Source organism: Amphiura filiformis, chromosome 20 (assembly GCF_039555335.1).
Source record: "Amphiura filiformis chromosome 20, Afil_fr2py, whole genome shotgun sequence".
In the NCBI taxonomy this organism is placed as follows: Eukaryota; Metazoa; Echinodermata; class Ophiuroidea; order Amphilepidida; family Amphiuridae; genus Amphiura; species Amphiura filiformis.
In genome coordinates, this window is record NC_092647.1 from 59,430,147 (window position 1) to 59,444,768 (window position 14,622).

The 14,622-nt window shown below is 38.1% G+C and overlaps 1 protein-coding gene across 3 annotated transcripts in view; it reads left to right on the forward strand.

Annotated features, from left to right (window-relative positions):
- LOC140142466 (uncharacterized) overlaps positions 1-14,622 on the forward strand; it is a 71,509-nt gene that overhangs the window by 41,990 nt on the left and 14,897 nt on the right. For all 3 annotated transcript variants that reach the window (XM_072164454.1, XM_072164453.1, XM_072164452.1), the window contains 5 exons: positions 1,124-1,327; positions 3,145-3,339; positions 4,459-4,602; positions 5,904-6,035; positions 14,469-14,575. In XM_072164454.1, the coding sequence (XP_072020555.1) occupies positions 3,291-3,339; positions 4,459-4,602; positions 5,904-6,035; positions 14,469-14,575 (432 nt within the window). In that variant the 5' untranslated portion in view covers positions 1,124-1,327; positions 3,145-3,290. The remainder of the gene's footprint in view (positions 1-1,123; positions 1,328-3,144; positions 3,340-4,458; positions 4,603-5,903; positions 6,036-14,468; positions 14,576-14,622) is intronic.

Consider the following 14,622-nt stretch of genomic DNA (forward strand, 5'->3'; position numbering starts at 1 on the left):
TATCCATTGCTGTGGGGGTTAGTGGCGGTCACGGGGGGGCAAGGGGAATTATATATTTTCTTGCCCCCAGTTCCCCCCACTTTTGAGGAAAACCCAAATTTAAGTAAATTTCCACTTTTTGCATAATTTTATGGTTGATTTTACCCCCTGAAATTCACTCCTCCCCTAAAAAAAAAATTCCTGGTGTTTCCACTGTGGAGGAGAGGTGTAAAATGATATTGCATGGGATGGAAGAGGATTAGTTTCAAATAAAAGGAATAAAGCTAAGGTTACCATTGTGGTTACTATTGTTAGGCAATTGCAGATCATGTAGGGGGCCGGGGGGCACTCCAACTTTGGAGGTGACACGTATATAGGGCTGTTAAGACCCTCTTTTTCAGCATTGCTCTCACCCAAAAACCCCATATTTTTTGATGAGCACATGCTCTCTCACCCAAAGACCCCATATTTTTCCTTTATAGATCAGTCACCCAAAGACCCTTTTATTTCCATTTGAACAGCAACGAGTCATCTATCACTGACTTTGTTACTTTTTTAAGCCATTTAGAACTAAAAATTCAATTTTCGAGGTTTCTTTTGGCTCTGAAGACCCCATTTAAAAAAGGTCATATTCTCACCAAATGCCCCCCTAATTTAGATCCAAATGGTCCGTCTCTCACCCAATGACCCCATATTTTGTACATTTTGCTCTCACCGAATTCCAAAAAACATGCTCTCACCCAATGACCCCATATTTTTGACATTTTGCACTCAACGAATGCCCCTTACTGGGAAAGTGCCAGCCCTACACCTATATCTATTTCATATTGAAGTGCCCCCCGGTAGGGGGGTGTTGGAGCAGAATTATTATGAACTTGATCAGAATTAATGGCCATATAAGAGTGGACATAAATTTATACATACAAACATGATTTTATCTGTTTAAGAATGAGAATAAAAGTATTCTTTTGAGCCCTCTCTATCACCTAATATAAAACAGCAAATTGGGATATTAAACATTCTTGATTTGTTATATTTTTCTGCATTGTTTTCAAAATAATATAAATTTGGATGAAATGTTCTTGCATAAGTCGCATCTGCATCCTCAGTGTTATTGTGTAGTAATATTTTTCTATATTTTCAGGTTGGCTGTGGCATGATTCATTAGACACATCATTAACATCACCCTCCCAAGATGGGATATAGCCAGATATTTGTGGGTTGCCTAGTACTGGTGATTGTCTCCCAAGATGTGAAGGCCCAACCAGACCCTGACGTGTGTATTCCAGGTCCAGGAGATGCAAAAGGACATGCCCTGCCAGATTTTCCAGAGCAGTATAAAGTAGAGGTAGGCTTATGACTCCCACTGCACTACTAATGCTAGGTCCATAGCGTTGCAAACAAAACTGGCAATAAAAAAACACCATCAGTTTTTCTTCACAGGAGTGACTCTGGTCTTAGCAACATGCAGCCCCGGGCATGCAGCTATGATGGTTGAAAATACTAAAGTCCATGGCTGGTTTATAGGCTTGTACACCATGAAAATTCTGGCTAGAGATTCTATGTTGGGGGCACACCAGGGTCTTAGCTAGCCACCCGTCTGGCCGTCATTTTAGACGGCCAGTTTGCTCCTGGGACGGGCAAAATTAATGCCTTTGACAGATGCTATATTATAATTTGGATGTTTTGAGAAGCTAATTGCCCTTTTTAGTAGACCCAATTTGTAGAACAAGGCCATATCAGCACATATTTGAACTCTTTGGGCTATAGATGTCTGGTAAATGTTTTAAAGGTCAAATTAGGACAGGCAATTTTATTCAAATGACGGGCAACCCTCAATTTCTAGCTAAGACCCTGGGGCACACCTTTATTACTCTTCCCATTACATGTAAAAAAGTCTCTCAGAAATCACTTCTAATGAATTTTCTGCACTAGATAGCACAAATGAGACTATGCATGGTGATAGATGGACCCTTTAGTTTTAAACAGAGATAAAAAATGTTAGTTTTTTGCAAATTTGACACTTTTACCCCAGCCTGTGATTTCGAAGCTGATGAAATTTCAATTTTACATTGATACATGATTTGCGGAATTAATCCAACAGAGCAGATTTAGAATATTTTTTTCTGCACATAATTCATCAAAACCATCCCAGGTTTCATATAGCATCAAAGAAACGTATCTCAGACCCTGGTCACACGTACATAATTGCGTCATCCGACCATCGTTTTATTTACCATGGTCCAACTATAGTTAACTAAACAATGTACGGTCACACTGCAGTGTACTGTAGTTGGATAATGATTACTCACAGTCATACAATAATGTATGCTAATTACACTGCCATTCAGAAGTATTGCTGAAATGCATGATCGGATGACGCATTGCGGTCACACAGGTGTTTTTTTGTACTAACTATGGTCCGACCATAGTAACTTGGGCACTAACTATGCTAATTAGCATAGTTGGGGAAAGATGGTCTGACTATAGTCTGACCATGGTTCCGTGCGGTCACACACTACCTGTACCATGGTCCGACCATCTTTACTTGGTAAAAACATGCACGTGTGACCGGGGTCTCAGACACATGTTGGCTGAAAATAATAGCCAATTTGTGCTTGTTTTAATCTTTAACTTATAAATGTCCTGCCTTTTTCAGTAAAAACAGGCATTCACCAGACAAGCAGGGCCGGGCCTGATTTCCAGTAGGTGCACGGCGCGGGGGTGAGATCAAGTATGCCAAACCAACCATTATCTAAATACTATAATAACATACTGCGCCAACAAAATTTTTTGAGGATCATAATACACAGAACACACAGTTCAATTTCAAATTCAAAGGGATTTTTTAGCTAACAAAATTGGCTGATTTGACAGTTTCTGACAATTTTTTTAAAACCGGGACCCATGTTTAGGGATTATATAACCTAAAAACTGGCTGATTTGACGGTTTTGACCATTTTTTTCCAAATCGGGACTCATGTTTAGGGATTTTTTCTCAAATCAGGACCAATGTTAAGGGTTTTCTTGCAAACTCTCTAGAGCGACACATCCCTGTATACCTTATATATGTGAGTACCCCCCCCACCAGGTTTAGCATACTGTTATATATTTGCACAAACCATTTAACAAAATATAATAAATCTGTTTGAAATTAATTTTCAGGTGCATGCTGAAATCAATGGAAAGCCCTACCCTAAGAAGTATATAGAGTTCTATGATGATATCAGGAATTTAGCAGCAATACGGAAACATCCTGCGGAGATGTACCACCAGGAAAATCCAATGGGACATATATCTACTATAATTATATGGACTCACAGGTTTATACGGTCAATCCGAAAAAGTCTGATTTTAGTTGTAAGTGTGAGGGTTTCTGTGTGTGTTTGTTGTTCATGGCATTTCATGGATCCCTTTCTGATAAAAAATTTAATATTAATTGATCAATACATTAAGGGCTCGGATAGCAACGTTTGACCAGTATTTTTGGTGGGACATGAGAGCACATCAGACATATGGAATTGCATTCTGAATATGACAAATGTCCTTCTCATACCAAATAATTTTGATTTTGATTTTAAATTCAGCGATATAATACAAATTTTATGGCAAATTATTAAAATTGATATTTTTTACATTTATCAGTCCTTGAAGTAAAATTCATAAATCTAATGATATTTACTTAAAGTGTATGTAGCTGGGAGGAAAAGCCAATGATCATCTGAAAATTTGACCTTTTGTATTAAAGATAAACATTTTTCCCCAAAAGACCTAAAAAATTTAGGTCTTTCTGGAATCTGACAATCTTCATTTCAACTTTTTTCTCTTTTGATCTTATGTTGCTAACCAAGGTGTTAGCTTTCGTTCGATACAAACAAATTTCTAATTGGATGAAGGGAACATTTGGGGTTTAGACAAAACCAATCACAGATGCCATATTTTCAACTAGTCACCAGCTAGAAGCTCACACAGCTCTTATGATGATATGCACTCAACCATGTAGTGTAAACACAGACTGTGTAGAGAGAAGGTACTGCTTGCTTGGAAGGTCTTGGACAAAATTGTGTGCTCAGGTGTATCGAGGTGGAAACTGTGCATAGATGCATTTATAAGAGAATTGTTTTGTAGCCAAACCTTTCTATATGACATTACTGTATGAAATGACACTCATCTGATTTACAAGGTTAATGCTGTTATTGCAAAATTCTAATAAATAAGTGTGATCCTGTCAGTTTAAAAATAAATTGAAATAATTGAATTTTTGTGACTTTAAATGAGTGTTTCCTGATCCTAGCATCCTTTTTTTAAGATGTTTTTCAATAGATATCCACGAAAAAAAGCTTCTTCTCAAAATTTCAGTTGATTCCAATTTTGCATTTATGCATGATTATGTGTATTACACATACTGTGCTCTTACCCAACTGTCAGACTATATATTCAATTTAACACTTATTCCCACATGTTTTATTCTATTTCCAGCTTTTACCTGCGTTACAACAGAGCTGACAAACAATACTTTTTTACCATTTGGTAATGATAATGGACACATACAAACTGCAAAGGATCATTTCAAATTTGGAGATAAGTACAATGAAACCTATGTGGGCCAAGTGCATCCTGAAGGTAAGTGTAAATTGACAAAATGGATGTCAATTGATAAACCCTAATGCCCAGTTGCTTTTTGGCGAGGGGGAAGGGAAGAAAGAAAGAAAGAAGAAGAAGAAAAACTTTTTTTCTCGGTTTTGACCTACCTTGCCACGGGGTGTAGCTTGCCCGGCCAAGCTTTCCGTCGCCATATGACTGTTCGCATGATCACGCAATCGCATCACATGGGATACCTGCTTGTGCCTATGCTTTCTGAATTGAGGTTTTTTGATGTTTGGTATGGTTAGGGTTAAATTTGCTCTACCAGAACATCTGACAATTTAACAAAGTTAGTAACCATGGTAACATCAACCACATGGGCTTTTCTTAGTGTTTTTTAATGAAGGTATTTTTGATAATATTTTTTTATTTCAATATATCTTTTTAACCATGATGTATCTCTGGTTATTGTCACCACCAGGGACTATGAAATGGGCTCCATTTGCCAGGGGTGGGTGGGTATGTGCCACAGTATGTGAGGGTGCTAACAGTGGCGTGCTCAAAGGGGGGGAGGGGGGCACAGGTCCCCCACTTTTGTTGGTCATTCGGGGGAATTCGCCCCCTGGACCCCCGCCAGATCCCACCAGGGGCCCTAAGGTGGGCCCCTGGACCCCACCCGTGATGGGCTTCGCAGCAACCCGCTCGCAGTGCGGGATATGCCCGTACCTTACACTCCTCAGACTCCATTTGGGGGAACTGAACAACCTGGCCCGCCACTTTCAATGTGCTACGCACGCCACTGGGTGCTAAAACCCTGTGGGACTCGGTCATATACTAAAGTGGTACCCATGCTTGTCACAGCATCTCAAAATTTGACCCTAAATGGTGTGTTCAGGGGTAGCAAATTTCAGCCCTTATTTGCATTAACAATTTTACAACTTAAACGGACCCCTAAATGGCGTAATGTGTAATGACAATTTTTTCACTATAAAGAGAATACACTGGGACTTCATTGATTCATTTTCTTTGTTTTGGTTTATTACTTGTGTACCCGAGTACCTTGATGATGAACACTCATGACATTAAGGGTCACTTGTGAAATTACAACCCTAAATGTTGAAGATTACCTTGAAAAAGTTTCTGTTTTCCTAAAGACGTTGGCAATGCCAGCAGGTCTTTTTGACATGAGCATGCATACCAAATAAGTGACCCCTTCCCGCGATAAACCCTAGTCTTCATTTGATGATTTCTCTCACATGCTTGTATGGATTTCAATGGGACTTGAACACACTTGTTACACTTCCGTGGTCTATATCATAATTAATTTGATTTATTGATAGGTAAAACAATTGATCACTGGAGAACATGTGTCTATGAAGAGGAATCCAATGTCACATATACACTAGATTCATATTTTGATGCTGATCAACAAGGACCAACTCTTCCAGTTAGGGTACATATAAATGGCACAGGTAGGTCAAGAATCTTAGCAGTGTGTTGATTTTTTCTATATCTTCAAATCCCAGATTACCTTAAGGGATGGGGTATGAATGTTTGGACAGTATTTATTGTGGGACATTAGAGCACATCAGACATATCGAATTGCATTCTGAATACGAAGAATGTCCTTCTGATATCAAATAATTTTGATTTTTTAAATTCGCAATGTAATACACATTTTATGGCAAATGATTAAAAATTAATATTTTTGATATTTGACAGTACTCGAAGTAAACTGTATGGTTGGGATTCCGAAAGGTGGTTTAACTTAAGCCGGTGCTAACTTAAACCTGGGTCTAACTAGTCCCGGCTTAAGCCTAAACCTAGGTTTAAGTTATTTTACGATGCCGAAAGCTCGGACTAGTTAGACCTGGGTTTAAACCTAGGTTTAAACTTAGACCTGGTTTCGTAGCCGCATAGTACTAACTGTGGTGTATACTCTTATGAATATTACACGGAACTTTGTGCATGGGTATGATATTCCAATTTATTTGAAAGGCTATAATAGGCATTGGTGTGGCAAATTGTGAATAAACAGCGGGTAGTAGGGCCTAGAGTTGTTATCTTTTTCATGTTTCTGAGTTTATTGATGAAAATGATTCTTATTTTTTAACCATATACGGAGATCTATAATCCACGAAAGTTCAGCCTTATTTTACTATGATTTTCCCAAGTTTAAACAACACTCACGTTGCATCATTGTAGGCCTAACAGTGATTAAGCTGAAGCTGAAATCATTTCTTGATATTTCACATATAATACAGGTGCAATAATTATGAAGCCTGGGGGAGGGTAAAATGGGGGGGGCTGTTTTGGCAAGCCAAAAGAAGAGCAAGCATATTTTACCCAGCTATTTTTGCACACATTTACGGGGCACCTTTTAATAAAATGCTCTAAAAGGGGCTTTTCCCGCAGAGTATGAAAACGTTCTTTCCGTTTTTCACATGACCAATATCAATATGCTCATTGCGCTCGGTTTTGCAAATTGGGTTCCCACTGAAGTTCTGAAGTTTGACATGGTGTGACGCAAATGTTTTTGGCTGGCCAAGGGGTGGCGGGGGGAGACAAACAATTTTTTAGCAGGCCGAGAGGGGCAAGCAATTTTTGTCAGGCTGAGAGGAGCATTCAAAGTGGCACGCTGTTTGGCAATTTCCGCAAGGTTAGTATAATTTGGGCCTAGCCTACGAAATACCCTCCGCGCTGTCCGTTTATTTCGTTCATTACATTTACAACTCATCGAGGAGGCATCATCACATGGTTCTCTCTTTTACGGACAGCGCGGAGGGTAGGCCTCATAATTGAAGATGCCTGGTGTATCCTATTGCAGGCATAAAATAGCTATAATTTAGATTTAGAATATTAAAACAAAACACTGACCTATTATAATAAAAGTACAAACTGTGTAGCATATTTATTTTATTATTAATGTTAAACATGATACATAATCCATCACTTCAAATAGTGATTATGTAATTTTTAACCACCTTGTACATTAAATAATAACATTGAATGAATTCGTTTCAAGTAGCATAGAGGTTTGTTCCCAGCAAACACAAAACGTTTTCGACATCATTCGCATAAGGTTATAAAAGGTTGTCAGAAAACGTTTAAATGTCGGGTTATATAGCGGGTATATTAAGATTATAAAACGTTTTCACAACCTTAAATTAAAAAAATTGATAATCTACTGCTAAGCAAACAAAAATATTTTGTAGAAAACGTTTAAATGTCGGTTATATAAAGGGTATAAAAACGTTTTAATAACATTCGAAAAACATTCTTGAAAACTTGATACAAAACATTCTATACAGAATGTTATTTTGGGGTTGAAAAAATATTTTGTAAAAATGTTTGCCCAAAATATTTTCAATAACGTTTTAAAACGTTTTCATGACCTTTATATAACCCGACATTTAAATGTTATTAAAAGGTTTTGAAAAAAAAACATTTTAAGAACATTTCTGTGTTTGCTGTGTTCAAATATTTTAACATAATGTTATTTAAGTATCGACACAATATTTGGTAAAAATGTTTGCAAAAATAGTTTACAATAACATTTTTTGAAAACATTTAAAAATATTGTTGTAGTGTGTTTTCATACAAAACGTTTTAAAACGTTATCAGGACCTTAAAACGTTTTTACCTAAACCAAAAGTCAAAATATAACTTTTCTTTAAACCCCCCTACCAGCACTTTTTGGACTTGTAATTTACCAAATATGTTGTTCAGTTACAGAAAACTACCCTTATTCTTGAAAATCAGTGTTTTTTAGACCATAAATGCGTCACTTGCCTTGCCTAAAAAACACCCCCTTTTCCTTTTTTTTTTTTTTTTTTTGGTCACGCATGCGTAGGCTACAGACCATTTATGTGAGTGGTCGCCCCGGGAGGGATGTGCCCCTTCAGAAGTTGAAAAAAAAGCAAATCCAAATTTTGAAGTCATTTGGTGGACATTTTACATTATTTTTGGTTATTTTTGTGCAGATCTCAAAATGGCTATTATACTGTAGACTACCCCGGTACTATTGATTCAGTTACCAAAATGCGAAGGGGGCATAGGCCTTCTGGGATATTATGTCCCCCTCCAGGATTGATGCCCATGCTGGTTTCATATAGGAAAGTAGTGAAGACCATGTTACCCATTAAAGGACATGTTTAAAATTATTAATACCTTCCTAAGACTTAATAATAATGACGATAGTGTGTGAAACGTGCAACGTACAAAACTTGTCTTCATTTCCATTGAGTATAGTATACACAAACTAGTATTCCGGAGTAATATTATCGATACCAAAAGTCTCATATGTTATCATGTTTGTGTTACACTAGTAGGCTTAAACATAAACATGTTAAAGGCCTATAACATTTAGCAAAGTAAAAAGTTTCATGTTAAAAACACTTGTGGTTGTACTGCTCATCGATTCTGTAGTCCTAACTTTGATGGCCAGTGGATCTCAGCCGGGGATCGCGGTTACTTCATCATGTAGATTGTTCTGTAATGAAAGAAAGAAAAAAATAGTTTAAAATATGAATTAGAACTATATCCAAATCTTGCCTCCCCCCCCCCCTCCACACACACCCCCCACTCTCAATTTTGAGATTTTGACATGTGAAGAACATTTTCTCATAATTGCTGTTGTCTGTTGAGATATTTCTTTTACTAGGCCTGGTATAATATTCATGAACAAAAAGTATAAAGATTTGTACGAAGTCTAATTTAAATTTATGCATTCTAATTTTTGGAAAAAGCATGTTTTATTCTTTTAGCCTATCATTTCAAAGGTAACACACAAAAAGTAAAAATTAGAGCAAAATTGTGGCATATACTCAAGATTTTGAATGCTTAGACATGTTCCAAGTCTTTGATTTTTGTGACTCGATTGTCAGAAAACATGTAGAAAATGCATGTTTTTGGCTCCCCCCCCCCCCAAGAAATTAGTACAATAGTGAACGTTTTCTATTGTCTACGGTCAGTACCAAATGAATGATTACGATTGAGCTATGTTTCGTTTGTCAGACTTGATGTTTTTTTTTAATCCAATAAAATCAGTGCTTTTTTTTTCTGGAATGGGGCAGTAAATTACCTCATACCTACATTCCATACTTTTAAACTTACCAAAATAACCTCAAGTTATGGTGCATGGGAATCATCACTCAGATTAGAAAACATTCCTCTTGACATGACATTGACAGTTTGACCTGTAAACCGGGCCTGTAAACGAAAAAACAAAACAAAGCATACCATTATCTATGCCCGTGCAACGGGCATAGATATTGTATTTGTTGTGTTTAGTCTTCGACTTCTTCGCCTTCTCCTTCTCCTTCTCCTTCTCCTTCATCTTCTTAAGACCACGCCTTTGCACTCCTCTAGCTCTAGAACTAAAGTAGCCTCGGGGCCCATACTTGGTATAGTGATGGCCCATGACCCCAGGAAATTTCGTAGGGTAGTCTCGACCCCAGAGGTCAAAGGTCACGGGCTACAGGGGCCAATATGTGAAAAATTTCAAACAGCTCTAGCTCGAAAACTACAGCGCTCTCATGGTTTATACTTGGTACAATGATGGCCCATGACCCCTAGAAGTAACCTATGGTAGCCACGACCCCAGAGGTCAAAGGTCATAGGCTACAGGAAGCAATATGTGTAAACTTTTAAAACAGCTTTAGCTGAAGAACTATAGCGCTCTCAGGGTTCATACTTGATACAATGATGGCCCATGACCCCTAGAAGTAACCTATGGTAGCCACGACCCCAGAGGTCAAAGGTCATAGGCTACAGGAAACAATATGTGTAAACTTTTAAAACAGCTTTAGCTGAAGAACTATAGCGCCCTCATGGTTCATACTTGATACAATGATGGACCATGACCCTTGGATATTTTTTGAGGTAACATCGACCCCAGAGGGCAAGGGTCATGGGCTACAAGGAGCAATATGTGTAAAATTTCAAACAGCCCTAGCTCAAGCACTACAGCGCCCTCAGTGTTCATACTTGGTACAATGATGACCCATGACCCTAGATGTATTCTGTGGTAGCCGCAACCCCAGAGGTCAAAGTTCAAAGGCTTTAAAAAGCAAACTAGGTACCACCTATTAACACGGTGTAGCACAATAGGTAGTATTTTGTTATCTACCTGTGTTTGCAATGATAAAGTGAGGGTCTGGTGGGGTATTAAAGAAAGTGTGGTCCAATCTTGTGGTGTTTCAGAGAGAGTGATGGTCTGGTGGAGTATATGAGAGAGTGAGGGTCTGATGGGGTATAAGAGAGAGTGTGGTCCAGTCTGGTGGTATTTTAGAGAGAGTGATGGTCTGATGGGGTATAAAAGAGAGTGAAGGCTTGGTAGGGTATTAGAGAGAGTGTGGGCCAGTCCAGTGTTATGAGCATTATATGTATATCAAATGAAAGCTTAAAACAAGTGCTTTCACATGGTGCTCAGTGCTCACCAAGTTTTCATTTGTGAATAGAGGAAGGGGGTTAGGTGTGGTCACGGGCATAGATATTCGTGTTTGGTAAAACACATTACTGTGGCATCTAGTTTTATTTTGTGCTGCTGTTAATCAGTCGCAGAGTTTCATGCATTTAAAATTTGCAATTTGTAGTAAGATTTAGGCCTACCTGATCATGATGGCGTATCTAAAAATATACTTCAGTGAGCACTGAGAATTCAATAAAATTAATCAGTCACAGGAATGATGAGCAATCTATTTTATATAGGCCTATGCCTGATAATATGCCTGTTTGACCAAACTTTCATAGGCCTAGTACCAGTTATACCACGATGACCTGATAAATGCCCTAGCACGAGTCAGACAAAATATTAAACAAACGGTAGATTTCATATTAAAATAATTAATTAGGCGGAGCTTCAATAAGCCTGGAACAGCCTGAGTCCAGGCCTAGCCAGCCTGTAAACATAGGGCCTATGTAGGGCAGGCATGCCATCACATAAGTATGCCCTAAGCCTATGCCCCTATAAATGGGACAGGTCGGTATTAAGGCTAGGGCCTAGGATGTTCCACTACCAAGCTTGAACTTGAAGCCTGACCTATTATTTACATTTACAAAATCCCTAAATCTTGAAGAACATAGGCCTCACGGAAAATATCTGTCTTGTGGGTACCGGTACTGATACAGTTTTTGCCTAGGCTACCATGGCTACAGCCCATCCCATGATATCCTAAGCCCTAGGCTAGCCAGCTAGGACCATCATGACCAGGCCAGGGCCGCCTGATGGGGTAGGCCTAAACGTTTTACTTCTACACTGGCTTCTAACACCACGACATCACTCTACCGTGAGTATTAAACTCCTGAGTCCTTACATCTTCATTTCAAGCTGCTTCATTTCAAGCTGAAACTCATTGGAAAAAAGCCCGGACTTATAAGGGAACATTGAAAAAGCTTTGTCCGAGCTTCGTTTGCTGATAAAAATCCACAAACATGACAAAGCCTCGGCTAGGCTATTCTCCTGTACACGGTATTAACATGTAATTTGTTAAGCCTAACCTAATCGATTCCTAAGCTTGACTAAAACAATACCACAGCCTAAAATCGTCACCAATATAAATGAGTGCTTTACATTATATAGGGGCTTTTAGGTGGTAAAACAGTATTAATACTATGTCACGAATAAGCCGACGTTTCTTACCTTCACATGTTCACTGTCATGACGCGGCCCTATGCTATTGCACTGTGCCGTAAGTACCGGGTATCGGTATGACTGTCACTGCCGTGTATTGCGCTGTCACTGCCATGCCCATGATTGCAGCTGTGTACAAGCTTGGCCGATCACCCCCGCTTTCAAACTCTGGTTACAATTGTCACAACTCTTCTCTATTCATTATGGAACATAATCCTTTTATTATGACTTCCAAAAATTGGTTCTGTGGCACATTTTTCCAGTTGCAAATACCACGAATTGCAGTGGTCCGCTTCCGTAACAAGCAGGCTTCAGTGGTTGGCATGCAGACAAATGCACTTAAACCTGGACTTAAACCTACCCCCTGCCAGGTTTAAGTTAGACCCGGCTTTTGCGACTTTAGTACTCAGCTTTAGACCCAGGTTTAACTTAAACCAGCTACGGGAAACGCAACTTAGGTTTAAACCTAGGTTTAAACCTGGGTTTAGCTAAACCTAGGTTTAAACCCCCTTTCGGAATTCCAACCTATAAATCTGATGATTTATACTTATGTAGGTGGGATGAAAAGCCGACGATCAAATGAAAATTTTGACCTTTCATATTGAAGATATGGATTTTTTTACCCAAAACACCAAAAATATTTAGGTCTTTTTGAGAAAAAATCCATATCTTCAATATGAAAGGTCAAAATTTTCAATTGATCGTCGGCTTTTCATCCCAGCTACATACACTTTAAGAATATATCATTAGATTTATAAAATTTACTTCGAGGACTGTTATATATCAAAAATGTGAAAAATATCAAATTTTAATAATTTGTCATAAAATTTGTATTATATCGTAAATTTAAAAAAAAAAAGAAAATTATTTGATATCCGAAAGACATTCTTCGTATTCAGAATGCAATTCGATATGTCTGATGTGCTCTCATGTCCCACAAATAATACTGTCGAAACGCTCAAAATGCTCATTCTAGATCCCTTAATAAAACCATAATGTATGATCTTTTAAAATGAAGGTGTTTATTTTTTTATTCAAACCGCTTCAAACCTGAGTTTTTGATATATTCCTAATGTTTGCACATGTTCCATGTGTTTGTAGAACGGAGCAATTTTGAATTGTCATAATTACAACATGAAATGCCCCATAGAGCCCCACATAGGAGACCTGCTGCAGTTGGGTTATTTTGTATTACGTTACAGTGATTGGGTCCCGGCCCCCGCACTCTGTGCATCCATGGATATTCATGCTCATTGAAAATTTCGCAAAATAAGGGGTGTTTTCAAATGAAGAAACGCGATTCACGAAACACACAAAAAAAGGGGTGTTTTTTCAAACCACATGTTCACGAAATTGAAAAAAAAAGGTATTTTCATTGAAATATCACTTCTCTTGCTTTTACCAGAATATAAGAGGTAATATTTTATTATATCTTCTGTAGTTTTATGAAGATATCACAGTTTCACAATTTTCCGTTCGGCGCATCCGGTGTGCACCCGGCCAAGTGATTGAAGTTCATACATTTAGCCATGGAGCCTGTGAGCCAACTGTACGCGTTTCTGCCAGAAAAGGGTAGAAGTATTGTTCGCGTTTTAACAAAAATAGGAGTATTGTCGAAGGGCAAATAATTAACGAAATCGCTAAAATAGGGTGTTTTTAAAGTTCACCGACAAGCATGAATACCCGCGGATGCATGGAGTGCGGGGGCCAGGGGTTGGGTCATTGGGTGTAAGTCGTAACACCTGGATCTACATATCCAGGGCCCTTAAAAAGGTAAATCTGGCCCTGTGAGCAAGTAACATATTTGGAAAAAATTAGACCTTGGCTATATGGGAGCTCATGATTGGGCCCAAAAAATATATATGTTTGGTTTTCCTCAGAAACCAGCTGAAAAAAATAGAAATTTTGGGTCTGTTTTTTTTTTCTATCACTTTTTTAGAAGAAGCCTTAAATTTGGACAGTATGACATTTTATATTTGTTATAAACTTATCTTATTTATTAAATGTATATTTGATTAAATGTGTATTTCCATTTAAATCCAGTCCAAAACGCTCAATTTTTACAGTAAAATGATCAAGCATTTGTCAATACTAGCCTTTTCAAAATGGAGGAAATATGGAGGAAGAGCCCCTCCAAAAAAAAAAGGATCAACCTACCAACCCTCCAAATTTTATCTAAGAAGGACAACCAAACAATTTATTTTTGTTGGCCATAGTCAAATTGTAAATTCAACATACAATATAAGGATTGCAATTTTGTTTTAATTTTCAGCTCCTGTGCACAGTAATGTCACCGGTGATCCAGAGAGGCAATGGTTTCATCATGTTTATATGTATCTTAATGTAGACATAGGACCACGGGATCTTGAAGTATTCTATGTGAGTTGGCAAAAGGAAAACTAATATTGAAACTACTGTGCATTTGT